This window comes from Zeus faber (assembly GCF_960531495.2).
Source record: "Zeus faber genome assembly, chromosome: 14".
In the NCBI taxonomy this organism is placed as follows: domain Eukaryota; kingdom Metazoa; phylum Chordata; class Actinopteri; order Zeiformes; family Zeidae; genus Zeus; species Zeus faber.
This window is the reverse complement of record NC_137200.1, coordinates 23,833,023-23,854,426: the sequence shown is the minus strand read 5'-3', so window position 1 is coordinate 23,854,426 and position 21,404 is coordinate 23,833,023. Positions and strand designations below refer to the sequence as shown.

Sequence of the window (21,404 nt, the reverse complement as noted above, 5' to 3'; positions counted from 1 at the left end):
CTTGCTTCGCTCCGGGTTTACACAACAAGTGGACTTTCTGCCCCCCTCGGCGGTGGGGGTGGTTCCCAACCGGGGGTCCGCGTCCCCGCCGGGGGTCCTCCCGGGAAGACGGGTTCAAAAAGTAAAAGTCCTGCCGTGTTCTGCTCGGGTCGTCTGGACCCGGTCTGGCTCTGGCTGACTGGGAGCGCAGTTCTACTTTTCTGAAGCCGGGGTTTTTTTTCCCCACCTCTGGGCCGCGGCAGTTATTTCAGAGGCATCTTTTTTATTTATTTTTTTTTAATCCATCGTTTTACGTGTTTTTAAATGAACCTCAAAAGAATATTTATTTTCGCCCAACTCCGCTGACGGTGAGTTTGGTGAGCGTTGCCGCTCCCTATGAGTTCAAGTTCAATGTTCAACTTGCCCCAGTTTATCATAGTGGGATCCAGTATCTGACACTTGAGAAACTGTACCTGAAGTCGTGTCTTAGTTGAGCCCGTTGACTAAATCCACCGCACGCGTCTATAAAGCAGGGGCCTCAAACTACAGGCCCGGGGGCCACATCCGGCCTGCGGGACAATTCGACGCGGCCCGCAACATGGTGATAATATATTGATGAATCTTGCCCGTGAATATTTTCAAATCACAATACTTAACACACACGAATGTACTTTTCCAAAATATAAATCGGAATTAAACAGATCGTAAGAGAGATTTCTGACAGTATTATGAGGCGATTCACTAATGTGTGGGAATAACAAACGCCTTTCCCTCGGAGCTCAACGCCGCCCCTCGAGAAGAACAACCCGACCGGTGGGCCCCCAGCCCATTTGAGCTGGAGACCCCTGATGTAAAGGCTTCCGTTACCTGCGCCAGACCAATTCGCTGAATCGAAAAATAAACAGGAGCCGCAAAAACAAACAAAAAAATAATAATTCCAATAAACTCAAGAGCCCAGTCGTATCAAATACATTTATTGGGACACCGAATCGTGGCTGTGGCGTGCACACCAAGTCGCTTCCTGCGCGGGAGCGTCGTCGACCCGTGAAGAGAGGCTTCAGCCGAATCACCAAACGGGAGGCAGGCGGGCAGGGAACTCAAAGGTGCGACACGTCACCCCTGCCACTTTGGGGCCCCCACCCGACCGAAACGACGAGGAGACGGAGCTGGACGACGCGGTGAGGCGGCGTGGGGGCCCACGGGAGCGGTCTCCTGACCATCACCGATACTTTATTTGTTTGCTTTTTAAAACACTCGGGATGGTGTAAGTAGACAACTCCACAAAACAAATAAAATAGGTCTAGACGTTTGTTTTTTGAATTTTAATTTGAATGCGGAAAAGTTGCATGTTGAACCTTTAACGTCTGCCTTAATAACAACAGTTCTGAGACAGGAACGGAGTCGGGGCGCGAAACCCCCGCGGCGAAGACGCGGGCGGCGCACGATGAGCGGACACACCGTCACAACGTGCTCCGTCAGTTGAAAACCATTCAAACGCAGCAGACTTTGCAGTTTGGCCAATTTCTATATGATGAGCATTCTTCTTGAACGACGTGATTCCGTCATGAGCGACCCCCTTGAACCATCTTAAATATATACAGGGCTCTCAAAACACAAACCGTGGGCGGGTTTACAGTAAGGAACACACAGTCGCAGTTTGGTGTGGATCTGATGTGACCACGGGGAAACGTTTCCTACGACACTAGACAAAAAGTAATTTCCGGGCTTAACTACATCTCGAACGCCGCCGGGTTGTGAGCCGCGTCGACATTAGTTGCACTTGACGAAGCCACCGAGGTCTTCCAGGAACTTGATGTACTCCTGGTGCTCCACGGCCGTGCTCAGCTCCATCAGCTCGTCGGCGAAGGTGTTGTCGACCCCCCGGTCGGCCAGGAAGTCCATGAGGTGGTCGTACAGAGCCTGCAAACCAAGAGCCACGTCAAGTAAAGGAAAAAACGGGACCTGGAGGGGGTTTATTTTTCTACGGTGCAATCGGTCATTTACTATTCACTTATTTAACAAATTGACCACGTTTGACGACGTCGGCGTCATCCATAAGCTTCCTTTCGCGGTCACCGTTTGTCACTTATTGTCCAATCTTACTGATAACACCTTAAATGGATGAGATCGAGGTAAAAAAATATCTATATATATATTTCATTCCGTAATGAGGTCAATGTTTTCTTTAGAAACAGTCAAGAAATGTACATTGTTTGCGGGAAGGTGGCTGTGAAGTAGGCTCGGGCAGATTTATGATTAAATCAATCGCGATTGACATTGATGACAGACGATATAAAAAAAAAAAAATTTTAATCCGCCACAACAAGTCTGAGCATTGAAACGGTGTAAGTGCAGTTTGCCGTGTTCTGAAACTGGAGCGGAGGGAGGGAAGGAGGGAGGGAGGGAGGAGAGGCGGTGGAGGCTCTCCCCCTCCACGCTCAAAGCTGTCGTGTAACCATTGGTGTTGGGATCTCACGTCCCCGCTCTACAGGCCCGTGCGGAGACGTTAGGAGGGACAGGGGCTCAAAGAAAATAATAAATAAATACACAAACAAAACAAACAAACACAATGAAAAGAAAATGGACTCTGCGGTCCGGTGGTAGACATTTTGCCACCCTGGGCAAACCGAGCAGCGGGGCGGAGCGTTGATCACACCCGCGTTGGTGCGCATCGGGATGCCCGTGATCAGTGCTGTGCTCCGCATCGCAGGTGCGCCGAGGACACGTTCCTCATGAATATATATTGCCCAGAAAATCCACTACTTCGATGCCCATTCATGCTTAAAAAAAAGAACTGAAAAAAACTTGCCTGATAAAGAGGGCCCCATGGGGCCTCAAGGGACAAAGGGGCAGGGGCTCGGACATGATTGCCCAAGACTTTTGTGAAGTAATTTGTAGTTTAACAGAGTTTTGCAGCACTGGAAACCAGAGTTGCAGCCTTTCCCCAGTGGCGGCAGCAGGTTTAAAATCATGTTTTGACAAATACTCCATGACAAATACCAGCTGTAAACGGAATTATAATCACCGTTCTCTCACGGAACACAGTAAGAAAGAAACACAGGTAAGAAAAACGGTTCTTTATCAAAGTGATCAAATCTGCATTACAGATAGGAAGCGGGGAATTAGCGCCGCCTACTGGTTAAAATGGACAAAGCGTGCCGGGAGGCCGCTGATGGAGAGTAGCACTTTAAAAAGGTGCAGCGCGTAGAACTGAAGGGACGGACTTGGCAGAAATGGAATCTAATATTCACATGTATGTTTTAATAAGTGTATCTTCTTCTTCTCTGGGCTGCTCCCGTTAGGGGTCGCCACAGCGGATCATATGCTTCCAACACCTGCTGTTCTGCGCATCTTCCTCCCCTACACCAACCGCCTGCATGTCCTCCCTCACCACATCCATAAAGCTTCTCTAAGTAGTGTTTAATCCCATGAAAATTAGAACCGCGAAAAGCCTTGGAGTCTCACCCAGTCCAGGGAGTCAGTGTTGAGGGTGTAGCTAGTTTCCTTCCAGTCAGCGTCTCCCTCGGGCTGGAAACTGACTGACTGGATGGCAAAGATGTCACTTTCCTGCTCCCCTTCCCCGTGGCCGATCTAAAAGACAAAAAATGAAATAATAAAAAAAAAAAAAAAAAAAAAAACAAAGAAAGAAAAACACCAATAGTTTTGTTCTGATAACAATTCGTTGCATATTGGTTTCTGTGAAAAGGAAGCTGGTGTTTGGCTTCACCTCATCTTCAGGAAACTGGCAGTCGAACACCAGGGAATGTTTTGCAGCTTGTTTCGATACTTCCACAACAAAGTTTGGTGATGACACAATTTCTGGCTAAAAAAGAAAAACAACAAATTCAATAATCGATACCATTATTTGTTTTTTTTTTCTAACGACATTTTCTCGAGGAGTGCGCCATCTAGGGGAAAGTCCGTGCAGACCACCCTGTCGCTCTCGTCCAGGGATCAGGAGTCTTCTCTTCTTTCAACATCCCATCGGAAAATATAAAGTAACTAACTTAAACAAATTAAGTATAATAAATAACAGAGACATTATGACATCTGTCAGCAACTAACTGCTGGCAGAGCCAGTTAAGAATTGGCACAGAGGGTATTTAAATTAGGGATATTTTGTCTGTTAATGTGTGTCTTTCTATATTTTATAGTATAGAATAGTTTGTTTGGGTGTAGTTTATTTATTTGGATGATTATGGACGGACCCAGACTGATATATAATCTGCTGCGGGGGCTGTGAAGTAATGTTCATATTTTGATGTATTAGTCTCTGATGTGGTTTTTAATTAGTTCTATTAACCGGGTGGCAAGTACAGATCCGGGGCACTGAGGTAGAGACTGATGATGCCAATACTGGGAATAACATGCTGAGTGTACGGTATTATTGTTTCGATGAATGATTGCGTGTCATTCAGAATATCTTTAGATTGCGTGTCATTCTTGCCCTGTCAAATTTTCGGTCCTGACCCCTCCCCTGACCCACACACAGCCCTCATCCCCAAAGGGACCGCCGTGGATATATGCCTCTGGGCTTTTTATCCTGACTTTTCCTTTTACGTAAACACTTAATGCCATGGCTGAACTGGGGTTTTTTTTAGATGAAATTGTCTAACAAAATCAATCAATCAAGGCTCGGTTCGGAATAACTATAACAAGCCGAAATACAAGATTTTCGATTTGGAAATAACTACTTTGAAGCATGGGGCGTGTAAATGCGCAAGGTTGACTACGGCGCGGCCATGGCACTGGTTGTAATTCACTGCAGCTCACCTCATCATCTGCAGACTTCTGCTGGCCTTGATCTGCTTCTTCCTCAAAACTGGGAGGAATGCTGTTGTTGATGTTAAATGTGACGGTGACTCTGCAAACACACAAAAAAAGAAAAAGGTCCAAACCCTTATTCCCCGCACCACAGGCCAACTAAAGTAGTGATAAGATCAGTGATGTCATGTGGGACAAGACATTGTCTGGGACTTTGGTTACTCTGATCCAAGCTTAAAATGTGTCTTTTCCTGGTCTTCCAGGCAGCATTACAGAAAGCAAAAGACTGCACTGAACTTTAGACTCTAACAGGAGAGGTTTTTTTGGAAATATCACCCTGGTTAAATGACATCATAGCCACCCCCAAAACGTTGCCACGATATATTCAAGTTTTCTGTCGAAAATGGTGATGATGACACTTACTTTTCTCCAGTAACACTCCTTGAGAGTTTGGCCTCTGTGCCGTTCATCTCCAGCTCCCACCCTCCTGACATTTTGGGAAGAGTTTTGCTTTTCTGGATCTTTTTCTCTTCTTTGAGTTCATCTGACAGGAATTCACCAAATGCTTTGTCGCCTGTCAACAAGGTGATATAGATAAGAGATATTATTCATTCCAGGAGGCTTATTGCAGAGCTTTCACACAAATACAAACATACTGAGGGTCACCAAGGTCTCTCTCTCTCGCTCTCTCTCTTTCCCTTGGCCTGTTGGGGGTTAAGAATGATATTGATTTCTATGAGGAATTGTGAACTTCTTTGAGATTAAGGACAATACAGATAAATTTGACTGACATGCAGTGAATAATAAAGTAAAGACACGCTAAATAAGATACAGAATTTAATACGCCTCACCAACAAAATGGGTGATGGACCCCACAGATGGTTAGATGGCAAAGTTTAGGTATAATGTTAGTTTTAGGTATAATGTTAGTGAAGTAAGGATTACGGTGTCGTCCATCTTGTCCATGTGTCCCAGAAACGCGGTCCTTATTTATCCTTTGCTGTCGCAGCAAAGCAGGGTCCTGAAACGCGGACCTCCGCCTCCTCTATTGCAGGGACAGGCTGCTCGCTAAACGCGGTGAAGAGGGAGGAGCGGAGCCCACCTTGACATTGAAAACACAGCGGGTGAAAGTCGGGCCAGCCGACCACGTTAGGCGGCCGTCACCGGGGCTTACCATCCGTGTGCAGCCCCCCACATCCACAGGACACCGCCGGCCTCAGCATTCTGGAGCCGAAGAGCTGCGGCCTGGACCCGGAGGACACTCCGCCGCTGTTGTTGTTCTTCATCAGCCACAGGGAGCGGGTGAAGGGCCGGGTCGTGGCCGCTCCGGGGGCGCACAGAGCCGGGCCGGCGAGCGGCAGAGCTCGGGCGGAGGACGCGGCGGAAAGCCGGGCGGCCGCTCCCACCGCACGGACGAGGGACGTGAGCATGGTGACGCGCGGGGACGGGTGGCGGCGACAACGGGAAGGAGGCGAAGGGAGGACGCGCTGCTCCGCGACGGTAAACACGTGTGGAAGGACGGAACGACCTCCCCAACTCTGACCCCTGAACCGGAAGCAGTAAGACCCGACGCTATTGGCGTCATCCAAGGCGCGACAAACCTGTAATTAACAGCTGTATATTACCGGATGGATTCAAAACACACGAGCATACGAATGACTTTTTTAAATTCTTATTTTTTATATATATATATATATTTTTTTTTTTCTTCTATTTTTTAATGCATTAATTCCGTGTGGTTTGGTCACCGTACTGTTGCACCGTTCGGGGAGCCACAGCGCCCCCACGCGGGCCGGTTGGGTAATGCACCGCCGCAGCAAGAAAGCTCTGCAGCTCAGCAGGTTCAGGTTGATCTCAGAAGGGTTTTTTTTATTATTATTATTATTATTATTATTATTATTATTATTCCAAGTGCGCATCGTCATGCAAAGAGTGTCGGAATATACAGGGCAGCATGGCATTTGAAGGAAGGAAAAAAAAAAGAAAGAAAAAAAAAAAGCTCTTTGTCTTTCACACAATTTAAAACATTTCAACATTCAACCTCAACAGCCCAGGGAATAAATAAGTTCAGTTACAAAAGGCCTTACCCATAACTTGAAGGGCCTCAGCAAGTTTTCATTCTGGAGTTTGACTTACAGTTTGACTTTACTTAGGAAAGTAAATCTTAATAAAAAGGTCTGAATTTCAGTTGGCCACTATATACAAGATTAATGCCCGACTAACGTCTATACTGTATGAATGAAAGAGATTTACTGGTCACACAATTTAAGAAATACGAGAAGATCGCTGCAGCAAAGTGTTCTGAACAATATTGCGATTCACGGTGAAAAGATTCTCTCATCTGTAAAACGCTCCCAAAAATATTACACTGAAATGTCAAGGTCATTTTTTATGAGGTACAAAAAGCCTTTTTTTTTTTTAATACAAACTGGGAAACATAACCCACAATAGATCCAAAAACCTAAAATCCCTCACCCTAAACGACAAAAGGAATTTTGAACCATTTTGTTTCCTCGATTGTATTGTGGCACGCCCTGTAGAGACCTGAGTGTAGTTTAAGACAAATAGGCAGAAAAGAGCATAAAGCATCCATCCCAAGTCATGTCACGCCTTCTGTGATCCACTCAATGCACTGGGTACGTCTGTCCCTGATCAAACACATTATAATAATAAAAAATAAATAATATGTTATGCTAGAACTGGCCATGCTACCAACCCTGGCGCGCATGCATTTCACGAATTTCTCAAAGAAATGACAGAATCTAAATCGTGGTGGGTGTGATCGTGTTCGGTGCACGCATTCTCTATTCTGAGACAAAAATCTTAATAGTTTAAGGCAATCAAATGGTAAACACCTGATAAAACACCTTAGCATTTGCTCGTTATATTTAAGAATACTCACTCTTTGTGGAAAATAACGTATTACAATTGTACGGGAAATATTTTTGGATTTGATGCCGGCCATCGTGGCCGGCATAAACAACAGATAATCCATATCAGCCCTGGACGACATGCTGTTGTGAGGACGTCCATTCCGTAAGCATGCGAGGCTCAAAAAAATCGGAACTCACTTTAACAGGGATCACAAAGTGTTAGAAATAGAACAGGGTTTGTTGTTCTCATATAAAATCTGAATCACAGCCCAGAGGAAGTGGAACTCGCAAGGCCGAGTGTGACTGCCGGTTTGGTGTCGGAGGTAGAGAACAGTCGCAAAATGTACCAACACTGACCCACCCATTTCTTCTCTTTCCATATTGGGCTGGTGCACGACCAGCGAGTGTTGTTATCCATATTATTATAATTATTCTTATTATAATAGACCTTCAGAGTATAAAAGTCCAGAGTTGGTCCTAGATCTTGGAATGGCGCAGCTTGCGGCTGAAGTACTGCGGCGCCGCCTCCAGCAGCCAGTCGGCGTCCACCAGGCTCAGCTCCCTCATGTAGCAGCGCGACGTGCTCAGTAGCTCGTTGAACACCACGTACGCCGGCTTGGCCTGGAACAGGACGGAGGACGGGTGGATGGCCACCGTCTGGTGGGAGTCCAGCGCGACGTAGCTGCCGTCGGGCTGCAGCTCCGCCGCGTTGACGAACATCCCGTGGGCCAGGCAGCGGCGGACTTTCCCCATGTCGGCGCCGCACGACTCCAACTTCAAATTCAACTGGCAAATGAACGAGGGGAGGTCGGTTAGATCGCCATGGTTACCACTCAATGTTTGCATTTTGCCTTTGGATCATTATTAAGGTGGCGATCCGTTAAGACTCCAATGGCCAGACAGGGCGATGGCATTACTGTAGAATTATATCATATATACTATATAACTCTGTTATAACCTTCTTTATAGATTTACAATTTAATCATCCATCGGCGATCGATTCCATCGAATCGATTCCATCGATTCCATCGATCGCCATTTTTATCCGCCCGGAAAACGGTGTAAGTGCAGTTTACCGTGTTATGAAACAGGAGCTGAGAGAAAGCTGAGGGAGACGGAGAGAAGGGAGAGAAGGGAGGGAGGGAGGGGGCGGCGCCCCTCTCCCCCTCCGCTCAGAGCTGTCGAGTAACCACTGGTGATGGGATCTCACCTCCCCGCTCTACAGGTCCATGCAGAGACGTTAGGAGGGGCAGGCATTCAAAAAAACAGAAAAGGCACCTGGACCCCCGGCCCCGGTTCGAGGCATTTTGCCGCTCTGGGCAAGCGGCGCAGCACGGGCGGCGGCGCAGATCGCAGATGCGCTGAGGACACGTACCTCATGAATATGCATATCTTGCCCAGACAATCCATTACCTCAACGCCCATTCACACTTAAAAAACAAATAAATAAATAATAATAATAATAATCATTCCCGATAAAAAGGTTACCTGTATGAACCGTCAATGAAAAACATAAACCCAACTCAGAGAATTAGAGCGGAGTTTTTTTTGGGTTTCTCGTCCAGACAGCGGTACACCGTGCGCCGGCTCCCCTGCCTGCGTTTTTATTTTACATCTATTTATTTTCCTTTGTTTCCTACATGAATGAAACAACTTTTTTTCAAACAAAACTGAGGTCATGGACTGGGGGCTTCCGACGGGCGGTCGCCTGGCGCGCCATCCCGTGGGGGGAAGGGAGCGACCGCACCCGTCTCCCTCTCCGACGGTACCGAAGATGCGCAGAACCGCGTGTTGTTTATTTTACATCTCCTTATGGAAGGAAACCGTGCCTGATGGGGAGACTTTCTCCGCCGAGTCCCGGTGCTCCGTCCCCGGCGCTGTGCGGGGCGCGCGCTGCTGGCAAGAGCCCACAACACCCGGAGCGTCCGAACGGAGCCTCTTCCGGCACACGGCCTCTGTTTGTTTTTTGTTTTTGTTTTTTCAAATTGAATGAGCACATGGCCGTCCCTATTATAATATATTACTGCTGAAACACCGCATATTTTTCAAATGTTCATTTTCGGATTATTTTGCAGATAATAATTACAAGGCTTGAATTGAAATCAAATCGGTGAATATCGTACTGGGATTGAAGGTTTTTGTTTTTGCAATTCAACGGTTAAATAAATATATGTTATTCATATCAATTCATGCATCAATTCATCTAATTTCATCATAACACGTGGAGGACGGGAAAGAGCAGTTTATGAGTTGTTGTATCCAGTGTTGTGTTGGTTGTACTATAGAATGATTTGTTGCTTGTATTTAGTGAATAATACAGAGGATGAGGAACTTCTAAAAATTAATGGCAGACTAAATCGCAATATTGGTCTTAAAAAAAAAATAAAAAAATAAAAAAATCTGAATTTGATTATTTTCCCAATTTTCCTTTTTTTGTCCATTTTTAGGCTTATATTTAATGTTTATCATTCGGTCCCGGTGACAGTAGTACTTGGAGAATTTATATTAAAGTACAATTACACACAAAATGTTAACATTTCTAATTAAGTAGCAGTACATAAGTACTTGCTCTTAAATGTACTTAAAGTATTCAAAGTTAAATAACTTGTCATATTCAGTCAAAAAAAAAGGTTTAAAGGTACAAATATTTGCTTTGAAATGTAGTGGAGAAAAAGTCAAAAGTATTTGAAATTGAATATACTTCAGTAAGTACAGATACTTGAAAAATATACTAGTTCTTGTACTTTGTTTCTTTCCACCATTTTTTTTTTCTTCATCTTCCTGGTGTATTGTTAGTGTTATTTCATTCGCTATTGTGAAATAGTTTTAGGTTTATTGTGTCTATCCCTGAGTTAGTGCACAGGTTTATTCTGTATGAACAACTCATGCTCACTTAGAGCGCAACAAGCACTTAAATGCCACACGGTTTCACGCCTGCATTTACCTTAAGGCAAATTTCTCGCAGCTGAGCTTGAACTTCTTTCACCAGAGCCATGTTTCTGCTGTTGACAAAGTTCTCTCGACACCACTCCTGGGAAAACAACAAATAGAGGGGAGAAAAAAAAACCCAAAAAAAACCACATGACTTCATCTTGAATCGTCGTTTTGTTTGTCCGGCTTTCCCCCGCCGCCCATTTCATCCCGCTCACCTTGTTGCCGGAGACCTTCTTGAAGGCTCTGTAGATGCCGAGCAGCGTCACGTGGTCCCCCTCGCTGGAGGTGAACTTCCGGCGCACCGCCAGGACCTCCTCACGCCGCGCCGGCGGGTTGTACAGCACCGTGTCCACCGACAGGATGGAAACGATGCTCAGGACCTCCTCGGAGCACGAGAAGTCCGGGGACAGCAGGATGGTCTGGGAGACGCAGACACTTTAAAAACGGGGGAACGTGCTCCGAAACCCGCCGGAGAGACCGCGGGGCCGGAGCGCGGCAAGTACCTTGGCGTAGCGGGGCTCCAGGGGGAAGCTGGCCATCTTCTTTCCCAGGGCGGTGAGGGAAACCTGCTCCTCCTTCCGCTCCACGGCGCCCAGCAGCTCCAGCTGCACCACGGCCGACCGGATGGACTCTGGCACAGGAGGAGCACGGGGTCAGGCTACTCCGCCGCCGGATAGACGGGGGAAAAAAAATGCAGGACGGAGCATTTACCAGAGGAAGGTTTGGACATGAAGTCGAAATTCATCACATCTGGAATCCCCAGAGCCATGAGCTGCAGGATCACGCTGGCCAAGTTACACCTGCAGAACACGTACCAGACAGGGGAACACACGTTTTAGTTCTTGATTCTAAATATTTATTGATGATTCACCTTGTGGTTAACTTCTAGGTCTACTGTACAATGCCAAATTCTTTCTAGTTTATGGTTAAAATGTGAGGATTATTATTATTTTTTTGGACAATTTATGGATTTATATTTCATGTTTATCATTAGGAAGATTGTTCAATACCAAATCTTTACTCTCACTGTTTATCTCTAGGGTCATTTTTTTGGTTTATTGTTGGGTTTATTTCATTGTTAATTTCTCAGGTTTATTGTCCATCTTCTCATTAGTGTTATGGTTTATATACTTTGCCAAATGTTTTCTCGTATATATTTATTTAGGTCATTTTTTTTGTATTTGTTACTTTTGGGGTTTATATTTAGTTCATCAACAGATTCATTGTATATGACATTGTTTCAATTTGACTTTATTGTTGATTGTTAGTTTCATTATATATTTTAAAAATTTCCCCAATTCTCTAGTTAGTTTGTGGTTTATTGTGTGTTTTGATTCTATTGCCTTATTATTTATCTGTCTGTCTATCCATCCAGACACACAGACACTGGAGAGATTCGGCCCTCCGTCTTGTCTCCACCTCAGTATTTCCGGCACGGTCATCGGGGCCAGGTCGTCAAACTCGCTCTCCGTGTACAGACGGTAGCAGAAGCCCGAGTTTTCTCTCCCGGCGCGGCCCGTCCGCTGCCACGCCTGGGCCTTGGAAACCCGCTGGACTGCCAGGACCTCCAGGCCGCTGCCTTGGACGGACAAGTATTACATAAATGAGAGAGTTAGTGGTGGTGTTGCGCAACTTCCAGTATCAATACACAATTGAGGAAAAAATAAAAAATAATAAATAATAAAAATAAAAACACCAAAAAAAGACTGACCCACAGCTGTCAATCAGTCTAAAATAAAGTTAATATAATATGTAATATTCAAATAATAAATAATAATAAATTAATACTAACCTGTACTAATTTTTTAATATTTATATCATATTTACATTTATAAACATGTTCAATTTACTTATGACTTATTTAACAGTTACATTAAGGTATCTGTTAGATTTTAAGCAGGGGTATATTTCTATGTTGAAATATCAGTCAAAGTAGTAGTTCTAATAAAAAATCCTTCTTGAAAAGCGATATTTTAGGGTGCAAGCGGAAAGGGAGAATCCTCGCACCTGGATTGAAGTGTTTGGCTTTCACCATCCCGCTGTCGATGACGTATTTGATCCCAGAGATTGTGACGGACGTCTCGGCGATGTTGGTCGACAGGATGACCTTCCTGCAGCCCTGGGGAGAGAGGACGAGGAGACAGACGGGTAGGAAGTGCGTCTCGAATGCCCCGAGGTGTGCGACCGGCGACAACTTTCTCAAGTAGGTTTCGATTGCAGCGGCTCCGTTTGGACGGTTTGACAGCGCTTCACGACCCCATTCTGCAAGTGAAACATCTTATTAGATCCAAGCAGGACGCTTCAGTTGTCCACGGATTTGTCCAGACGTAGGACAGTTCAGCCAGAGCGGTGGGAAGCGGATGGACCTGTTCTGTCAACATTGCTACTGCTGTACCACCTCAACTCCCCCCAGGCAGTGGTACCGTTTCTCATCTCATCTTCACCTTGGGAGCAGGTTGAAAGACCCTGAGCTGCTGGGCCGGCGGCAGGGAGGCGTACAGGGTGATGACCACCATGGGGCTGCAGCTTTCCGGGAGGTGCTTGGCAATGTCCCGGCAGGTCCGGGCCAGAGCCTCAATCTCCTCCTGACCCGTCATGAAGACCAGGATGTCGTGGGACGGAGGCGCTTCCTACAGACGCGTGCACGCACGCACAAAACATACGCACGCACGCACGTACACACACACACACACACACACACACACACAGTTGGGACGCGCTGGTCGAGTGGAATGTGTCTCTGGAGAAATCAGACAGAGCGCCTGGTCCATTTGTTCATCCAGGAACCTGTCAGTTATTACATCATCTCCTGGTCACCATTATTTGAGCTCATCACAATCATTTTGTGAAACTGATTCCACAATCACGTGTTTCCATCCAAATTTGAGAGAATCTTAAGCCAGCAGTTGAAATTGTGCAATGCATCAAATGTGAATTTGCTGAGTTTCTATCAGCTGGGTTGACTCAAATTTACCGACAAACCCAAATAGATATGTTCCAATGTTGAATGCCACTAGCTGTTCTTCCATGTATTATTACAGTCATTAAGTGCATACCATGACAGTGGCATGAAATTAGCTAAATAAACAATTAAATAGTTATCCGCAATTATTTATATGACCATTAATCGTCAGCTACAATTTTCATGGATGTGACAGCCAAAGTATCGAGAAGGCCACCGTAAAAGAATACATCAAAACGTTTTCGTTCTTGATACTAGATGAGTGGTGTTCATTTTACAAATCAAAATTGATTGACTTCACACAGAAAGAGACAAAACATGCGCATAAGACGGTGCACATAAGACGTCATGGATACGGCGAGAGTCCCAGAACAGGATACCTGGTGGATCTGGAAGATGGAGACCAGCGCCGCCTGCAGGTAGTCGGGCTGTGGCTGCTTGGTGTAGTAGATCTGGATGGGGTGCTGTCGGCCTTCCAGGTACAGCACCGGGGCGTTGTTGAAGTACTCAGCAAATAAGTCCACGTCCATGGTGGCTGACATCACGATGATCTGGAAAAGTAATAATTAAAAGGACCGATATATTGATGGATCTTAAAAAATGCAGTTAAAAAGGTTTTGAAATATATGATCATATGACATTTCTATATAATCCATTTGGAGATCACTCTATACTCTGATGTAAGAATAACATACAGTATATATATATTTAACACACTTAAATCAATATAAGTGTTAGTATCCTATGCGATACTCAAATTGACATCAAACAGTTTCCCAAAATGTCAAGATCCATACTTTGACCAGTAATGCCGTTCTGAAAGTACAGTAAGGAAGACTATTATTTAGCCTCTGTCTTTTGCATATAGGTCTAAATGTGAATTTTATTGCATAAAAGTAACGACCCTGGCTCCAAAATAATAATAAAATGGGAAAAAATAAGAAAATTGCTGTTGTCTGTCACGACAATTTCTGGACCGAAAGACAAGAGTCACAGGCCAAAAAAGGCCGAGAAGCCCGGTCAGGAAAGGAAGGTAAAGCTGCCCCCCCCCACCTTCAGGGGCAGCTTGTTCAGCTCCCCGCGCCGGCGTTGGGCGGTCTTCACGACGCCAAACAGCACGTCGGTGTGCATGGTGCGCTCGTGGGCCTCATCCAGGACCACCACAGCGTAGCGCAGCAGCAGGGGGTCTCCGATGGCCTCGCGCAGCAGCATGCCGTCCGTCATGAACTTCAGCTTCGTCTCCGGGGAGGTGACGTCCTCGAACCGCACCGTGTAGCCCACCTGAGGGGAAGGTTTTTACACTGACGTTACATGACGTCGTGGATCGGAGGCTTTGTCCGAAGCAACTTACAATGTCACATTGCACAGTCACAGCTAAACCTTCTCTAGGAATAAGCACAACTAGTACATTTTGAACACTAAATGGGAAAGAGGAAAGAGACCCTCGAGAGGTAGACGGGTCAGTGCAGGAGGGTCCAGGTGTCATCTGAAGAGACGGGTTTTCAGCATGCGACAAACAATCGGGAGCGATTCAACCGCAGGGGATGAGAAGAATCGCAACGGGCGGAGCAGCGATTGGAGACGTGGCGGAGCAGCTTGACGCTCAGGAGCAGCTTATGACCACATCAACAAATTAATATTTTCAGATGAGCCAAATTTCTGAAACGTCCCTTTCCTCCATCAAATCATTATGCATTTTAAAATAAGGCTACTAGTAATATCTTATTAAGGAATGAAAAGCATGATGTATGCAATAATTGCAATTTATTATTAATTACATTACCATATCATGAGCATAATGAGCATTCAGCTGTACCTGCACCTGCTCAGCTGGCGGATAAAAAAAATAGAGCGTGCGGACAAAGCTTATTCACATTCACAAAGAGGATGTATGTGAATGTATGTGTACAATTTTTTTTATCAAAAAATAATTCTGCATATTAATTTTAATGTTATTTGAATATTGAACTATCTTTGACGGCCCCAGTGTGTGTGTGTGTGTGTGTGTGTGTGTGTGTGTGTGTGTGTGTGTGTGTGTGTGTGTGTGTGTGTGTGCGTGCGAGAGATAAAGAGAGATGGAGAGCTGAGGCTATCGTCATGGTTGTTAATGACTTAATGAGTAATGTACTGACCACATACCTTATGTTTACATTTGTTGATTTATTATTTGGTGTCCATGTTAAAAACATTTTTTTCTGCTAAAACACGACTTCACTTTGTGACTTTTTCCTTTGAAATAAAACAGCACATTGTTATTTATGTAAATTGTCCATGTATTACCAAAGCATTTATCAGTAATACAGTTGTAAAAAATATGAATGTGTTGCGTTGCATGTCCATTTCATTAGTGCTCCTAAATTTTGTGCTGGTGCTCCTAAAATTTTCATGAGGGAGCACCAGTGCTACCAGTGGAAAAAGTTAGTTTGGAGCCCTGTATTGGAATCCAAGTATTGGATCCCTGGCGATTGCCACCCCTACATGCGTACCAGCTTGCCGAGCTGCATCCTCCTCTCCTCCGCCACTCTGCTCGCCAGTGAGATGGCAGCAACCCGGCGGGGCTGCGTGATGGCGATGACGCCCTGTTTGGCGATGCCCGCCTCATACAGGTACTGAGGGACCTGGGTGGTCTTTCCGGAGCCAGTCTCACCTGATAAAAAATATATATATAAAAATTGAGAATGAAGGTCTGTAATGGTTTGTAGTGGTCTGTAGAGGTCTGTAGTAGTTTGTATAGGTCTGTTGAGGTCTGTAGCGGCGTCAGTGGTCTGTAGTTGTCAGAAGAGGTAATTTTATGAGAATGAAGAATTTTAATGAACTACTTGAGGACATTGGAGAACTTAGCAGCAAAGTGTTCACCTGGGTATGATAGCAAACTATATAGAGGGAGATAACAACAGGGTGTAAATAATTTCCACTCTGATAAAACATTAACATTCATCAATGTCAGTAGGGGTGTTTTCTGTTTGTTTTAGAAAACTAATATATTTTGTCTTTGCCTTCAGATGGCTTCAACACAATGACAAGTACAGTGCGGAGGTCCAATCTCATTCACATGATGAAATCTATGACGTTTTAAATTGACGAGTGCTGCCATTTGCGGTATTTTCGCAGCCGTGCTTATGGAGCACTGGCAGGGTGGACAACAATGCGCTGTTACCTAAATATTACATAGGCAGGGGGTTGACTAAAACAAAGCAAATGAAAAATGATGCAAATGAAATAACAGAAAAAGAGTCGTTGCATTTAAATACTACACGACATGGATATGAGATCACACTTCCCAGCGCTGCTCCCTGTTAACTTTGTTGTCAGATTGGAGGTAATTTTTTATTTCATTTCAATTTAATCTCTTTCTTTAGTTGCACTGTTTTTACTACTGTAGTTAATGAATAAGAAGGGTGTTTACTGCATGGGGGGGGTTAACCTTGTTAAATTAACATACTCAATAGTTGGAAGCTTTTACAGCAATTTACAAGCTATGGATTTGATACCATTCTCACAGTCGTAGTCGGAGCCCATCACCCTTTGGATAACAGTAGTTACACTGTGAACACTAGATGCTGGAAGTATTTACCAATGAGCACGGCGCTGTTGAGCTGCCTGAGCCGGGCGGAGAGCTGAGCCTTGGCCTGGAAGATGGGAAGCTGCTTCCTCTGGAGCTCTAGGAGAGCGGAGGCATGCAGCATCCCAGGCTCGGTCTTGTTATCCCGGCGGAAGAACGCGGACCCCGGCTTGAACCTTTTAGCCGGAGGCGGAGCGGGGTCGTAGGGCATGGTCTAGAAAAGGAAGAAATGGGAAAATGAAAGTGGCGTGTTTTCTTCCCGATACTCGTCAAATGCGAAAAGGAAGAACGTAAGACAACATTTCGGACAGCTACAGCGCGACTGCGGTTGTTTACATCTGCAGCGCTCTTTCCACCCCACGTGGTTCGTCGCAGGACTGTGACGTCACGGCGCCGACGTGGGGGGGGGGGACGATTGAATTTTGACAATTACTGGGCATAATACAGACAGGTACATAGACAGACAGACAGGTACATAGACAGACAGGTACATAGACAGACAGACAGGTACATAGACAGACAGGCAGGTACATAGACAGACAGGCAGATAAATAAATAGACAGACAGGCAGACAGACAGATACATAGACAGACAGGCAGACAAATAAATAGACAGACAGGCAGACAGACAGATACATAGACAGACAGACAGATACATAGACAGACAGACAGATACATAGACAGACAGGCAGACAAATAAATAGACAGACAGGCAGACAGACAGATACATAGACAGACAGACAGACAGATACATAGACAGACAGACAGATACATAGACAGACAGGCAGACAAATAAATAGACAGACAGGCAGACAGACAGATACATAGACAGACAGACAGATACATAGACAGACAGGCAGACAAATAAATAGACAGACAGATAAATAGACAGACAGGCAGATACATAGACAGACAGGCAGACAAATAAATAGACAGACAGGCAGACAGACAGATACATAGACAGACAGGCAGACAAATAAATAGACAGACAGATAAATAGGCAGACAGGCAGACATACAGATACATAGACAGACTGATACATAGACAGAGAGACAGACAAATAAATAGACAGACAGATAAATAGGCAGACAGGCAGACAAATAAATAGACAGACAGATAAATAGGCAGACAGGCAGACAAATAAATAGACAGACAGATAAATAGGCAGACAGGCAGACATACAGATACATAGACAGACTGATACATAGACAGAGAGACAGACAAATAAATAGACAGACAGGTAAATAGGCAGACAGGCAGACAAGTAAATAGACAGACAGATAAATAGGCAGACAGGCAGACAAATAAATAGACAGACAGATAAATAGGCAGACAGGCAGACATACAGATACATAGACAGACAGACAGACAAATGGATAAATAGACAGACAGACAGACAAATAAATAGACGGACAAACAGATAGACAGACAGACAGAGAGATAGACAGACAGACAGATAAACAGACAGGCAGACAGATAGTTAGACAGACAGAGAGATAAACAGACAGACAGACAGACATACAGATGTTCAGACAGATAAATAGACGTACAGACAGTCAGATAAATAGACGTACAGACAGACGGACAGATACATAGACAAACAAACAGAAATAAACAGACAGACAGACAAATAGACAGACAAACAGACATACAGATGTTCAGACAGATTAATAGACAGACAGACAGTCAGATAAATAGACGTACAGACAGACAGACAGATACATAGACAAACAAACAGAGAAATAAACAGACAGACAAATAGACAGACAAACAGACATACAGATAGAGACAGAAAGACACTTTATTCATCACCAGAGGAGATTTTCAGTGTCATGGCAGCTCACATGAAAACAGACAGTAATAATTAAGTAATAAGAATAAAATCAGGAAAAAGAAAATATGCAAAAGACCTAAGGACGACCTGAGAAACTGCAATAAAAGGATCTGACTGATAGAAAAATAGGAAATGTACAATAAACTATATGAAAATAAAACTAACAACAGACCTGAGATAAACAATGAACAATACAAAAATAAATTATATATATTTTTTCTTATTTAGTTCTTTAAAAAAAAAAAAAAGGCTACTCCAATAACTTACTGATAAAAAAAAAACCAAAATTACAATTTGAATTAACAAAAAGCGATAAAACAAATCTCAACAATCAAAAATAGACAAGAAAAAAACTGCAATTTACAACAAACCTAAAAAATAAGTGGAAGATGGGAAATATTTCAATAGCAGTGCCAGGCCACGGTGACAGCCCCTGCGTAGGATCCCTTTCTGTTATATATAAAATCTATTGCTATATATTGTTATATACTGTATATACTGTATATCTCCCTCTGAGAAACCTTAAGGGCAATGTACAAGTAGAAGGCTAATCACCATGTGCACAAGTTTCTTGCAGTTGCTGATGTAGACGAGTGATTCATCCTTTCTTTGTAGTTTGTGATGAAAATTCTTATTGTACAATTCCATAAAACATGTATATTATATACGTGTAATTTCACTGTTTCTTCCACTTTTGGCTCAATGTCTGATGCAGTCCAACAGATAAAGAGATGAGTGGACACGAATGATTCTCACATTTTGTTTTTATTATGTTGAGGTGTATAAAAAGCATGCAAAAAATAGCTTGTTATATATTAGTACATATTTACATTGTAAGAGTTGCATTCCATACAGGCATGCCATGCTTTTGTGTTTTAATTCTTCCATGTGGGACGAGACGGATCGATGAGTACATTCAGAGTAATGCAACAGAACAAATACCCAGAAACACAGACACCGTTCACATACACAGACACCGACTCCAAACCACCGATGGCTCTTCCCTGGAGTATGAAAACACAGCAAGTGACCCAGTGCTCTTCCTTTGAAACTGCAATACTGAATATACAGTATAACAACAAATAAATCAATAATATTAAAAATAATTTGGTAGAAAGTGGTAGCCGTGGTTTCGAGAAATTAAATACTGGAGTTATTACGGTATGGAAGTTCTGTTGTTTCTTTATTATTTTTATTTTAGATTTTCCTATAATTTGTCAATTTGATTTGAATGTATATTTTTTTAATTATTTTTATATATATTTTTGAAATTAATAATTTCATTTAAATACAATTATAATTTTATGGATAGAACAAAAAACCTAATAATAACTAATAAAAACTCTTAATTTCCAGTTTATTTCAAATCATTTTTTTTACTGTGTGTGTGTGTGTGTGTATATATATATATATATATATATATATATAGATATAGATATATATCTATATCTATATATACACACACACACACACACACACACACTGTATATGCAAAAGCTACTCCAGATTCCGTATCATAATGTCTCAAATGGGGACACTCTGGCAACCACAGCTGCCAGTGTGCTTGCCAGTTTCACTGTACATTTGACCCTTTTCATCGTCTTCAGTGTAAGAGACTTTTGCCTTTGACTCCATGACCTCAATATATTGACTGACGAACACTGTTTTATTGAAAACGATGCAGAGTGAGACATTGTCACGAGAGAACATTGTGTGATAACTGAGTGATCTGCATTCATAAAAATAAAAATAAAAATAAAAATAAAAATAAACATAATTTGAGCAGTCAGGATCAGTCATTTGCCCACATTGTGCAACAGGCTTACATAAAAAAATGCACAAGAATTATCGAGTCCATCCAGACGTTCTAATTGCAGCCCTTACAGCAGTTTAACACATGCATAACAGGAAAGTACATATTTCATTTTCATTGACGAGTGCCTTCAAAAAGCAAGAAGTAGCGCTTTTCAACACGGAACGACGGAGAATAGTGCATCAAAAACAAAAAAGAGGGGGTTTTCAGGGGAACAAGGGTGCATTTGGTTTTCTTGTGCGGGTAAACGTGGTACCGTGTCGGGTTCGGGGAGAGGGGGGCGCCGGTTTTAACCGTTGGACGTCAGAGCGCGGTTGGACGACAGCGGTAGAAAAGTGCAAACACCTCCAGCATTTCAAATTCAACACTTCGACACGGAATAAAGAGAGCTTTGGGGACGGACGGCCTGAGCGTTATGAAGTGCCACACTTATGACAACAGCTACGACGACATCGCACTTCGACGGAGACGTACGCAAACCTGCACGAACACGCCACGCACGTTTAGATAAATATGCATATATACATCCTCGCCAGCGCTTGGGGAGCGTTCCAACCCTTCCCTCCCCCTTCGCCGCCCTTTAAGGGACCCCGGGGGGGGGGGTTTGGGGTCAGCCCTTTGATAAAAGCTCAGCCCCGCGTGATAGTGGGCGACGTCCTCCGCCCGCTGTCCCTGTTTGGATGG

The 21,404-nt window shown here is 43.9% G+C and overlaps 2 protein-coding genes across 2 annotated transcripts; both read right to left on the bottom strand.

Moving 5' to 3' along the window:
• Window positions 1-937: 937 nt before the first annotated feature.
• c1qbp (complement component 1, q subcomponent binding protein) lies at window positions 938-6,280 on the bottom strand. Its single transcript, XM_080013206.1, has 6 exons — window positions 5,918-6,280; window positions 5,167-5,317; window positions 4,753-4,843; window positions 3,707-3,802; window positions 3,445-3,570; window positions 938-1,899 (listed from the first exon to the last, which is right to left on the bottom strand). Exons 1-6 carry the CDS (start codon window positions 6,171-6,173, stop codon window positions 1,750-1,752), a joined length of 870 nt encoding a protein of 289 aa, XP_079869332.1. The 5' UTR covers window positions 6,174-6,280; the 3' UTR covers window positions 938-1,749.
• A 403-nt stretch (window positions 6,281-6,683) lies between these two features.
• dhx33 (DEAH (Asp-Glu-Ala-His) box polypeptide 33) lies at window positions 6,684-17,402 on the bottom strand. Its single transcript, XM_080014407.1, has 12 exons — window positions 17,087-17,402; window positions 15,999-16,159; window positions 14,566-14,793; window positions 13,893-14,063; window positions 12,995-13,180; window positions 12,558-12,669; window positions 11,970-12,129; window positions 11,262-11,350; window positions 11,054-11,181; window positions 10,766-10,969; window positions 10,561-10,647; window positions 6,684-8,402 (listed from the first exon to the last, which is right to left on the bottom strand). Exons 1-12 carry the CDS (start codon window positions 17,283-17,285, stop codon window positions 8,094-8,096), a joined length of 2,034 nt encoding a protein of 677 aa, XP_079870533.1. The 5' UTR covers window positions 17,286-17,402; the 3' UTR covers window positions 6,684-8,093.
• Between the last annotated feature and the right edge of the window lie 4,002 nt (window positions 17,403-21,404).

Excerpts from the sequence above, each read along its gene's own strand:
- c1qbp (XM_080013206.1), bottom strand. The coding sequence starts at position 6,173 with ATGCTCACGTCCCTCGTCCGTGCGGTGGGAGCGGCCGCCCGGCTTTCC. Across the intron at positions 4,844-5,166 it reads AGGAGTGTTACTGGAGAAAA|AGTCACCGTCACATTTAACA; the intron begins GTAAGTGTCATC and ends GTGTGTTTGCAG. Across the intron at positions 3,803-4,752 it reads AGAAGTCTGCAGATGATGAG|CCAGAAATTGTGTCATCACC; the intron begins GTGAGCTGCAGT and ends TTTCTTTTTTAG.
- dhx33 (XM_080014407.1), bottom strand. The coding sequence starts at position 17,285 with ATGCCCTACGACCCCGCTCCGCCTCCGGCTAAAAGGTTCAAGCCGGGG. Across the intron at positions 16,160-17,086 it reads CAACAGCGCCGTGCTCATTG|GTGAGACTGGCTCCGGAAAG; the intron begins GTAAATACTTCC and ends ATTTTTTATCAG. Across the intron at positions 8,403-10,560 it reads TGCGAGAAATTTGCCTTAAG|TTGAATTTGAAGTTGGAGTC; the intron begins GTAAATGCAGGC and ends TTCATTTGCCAG.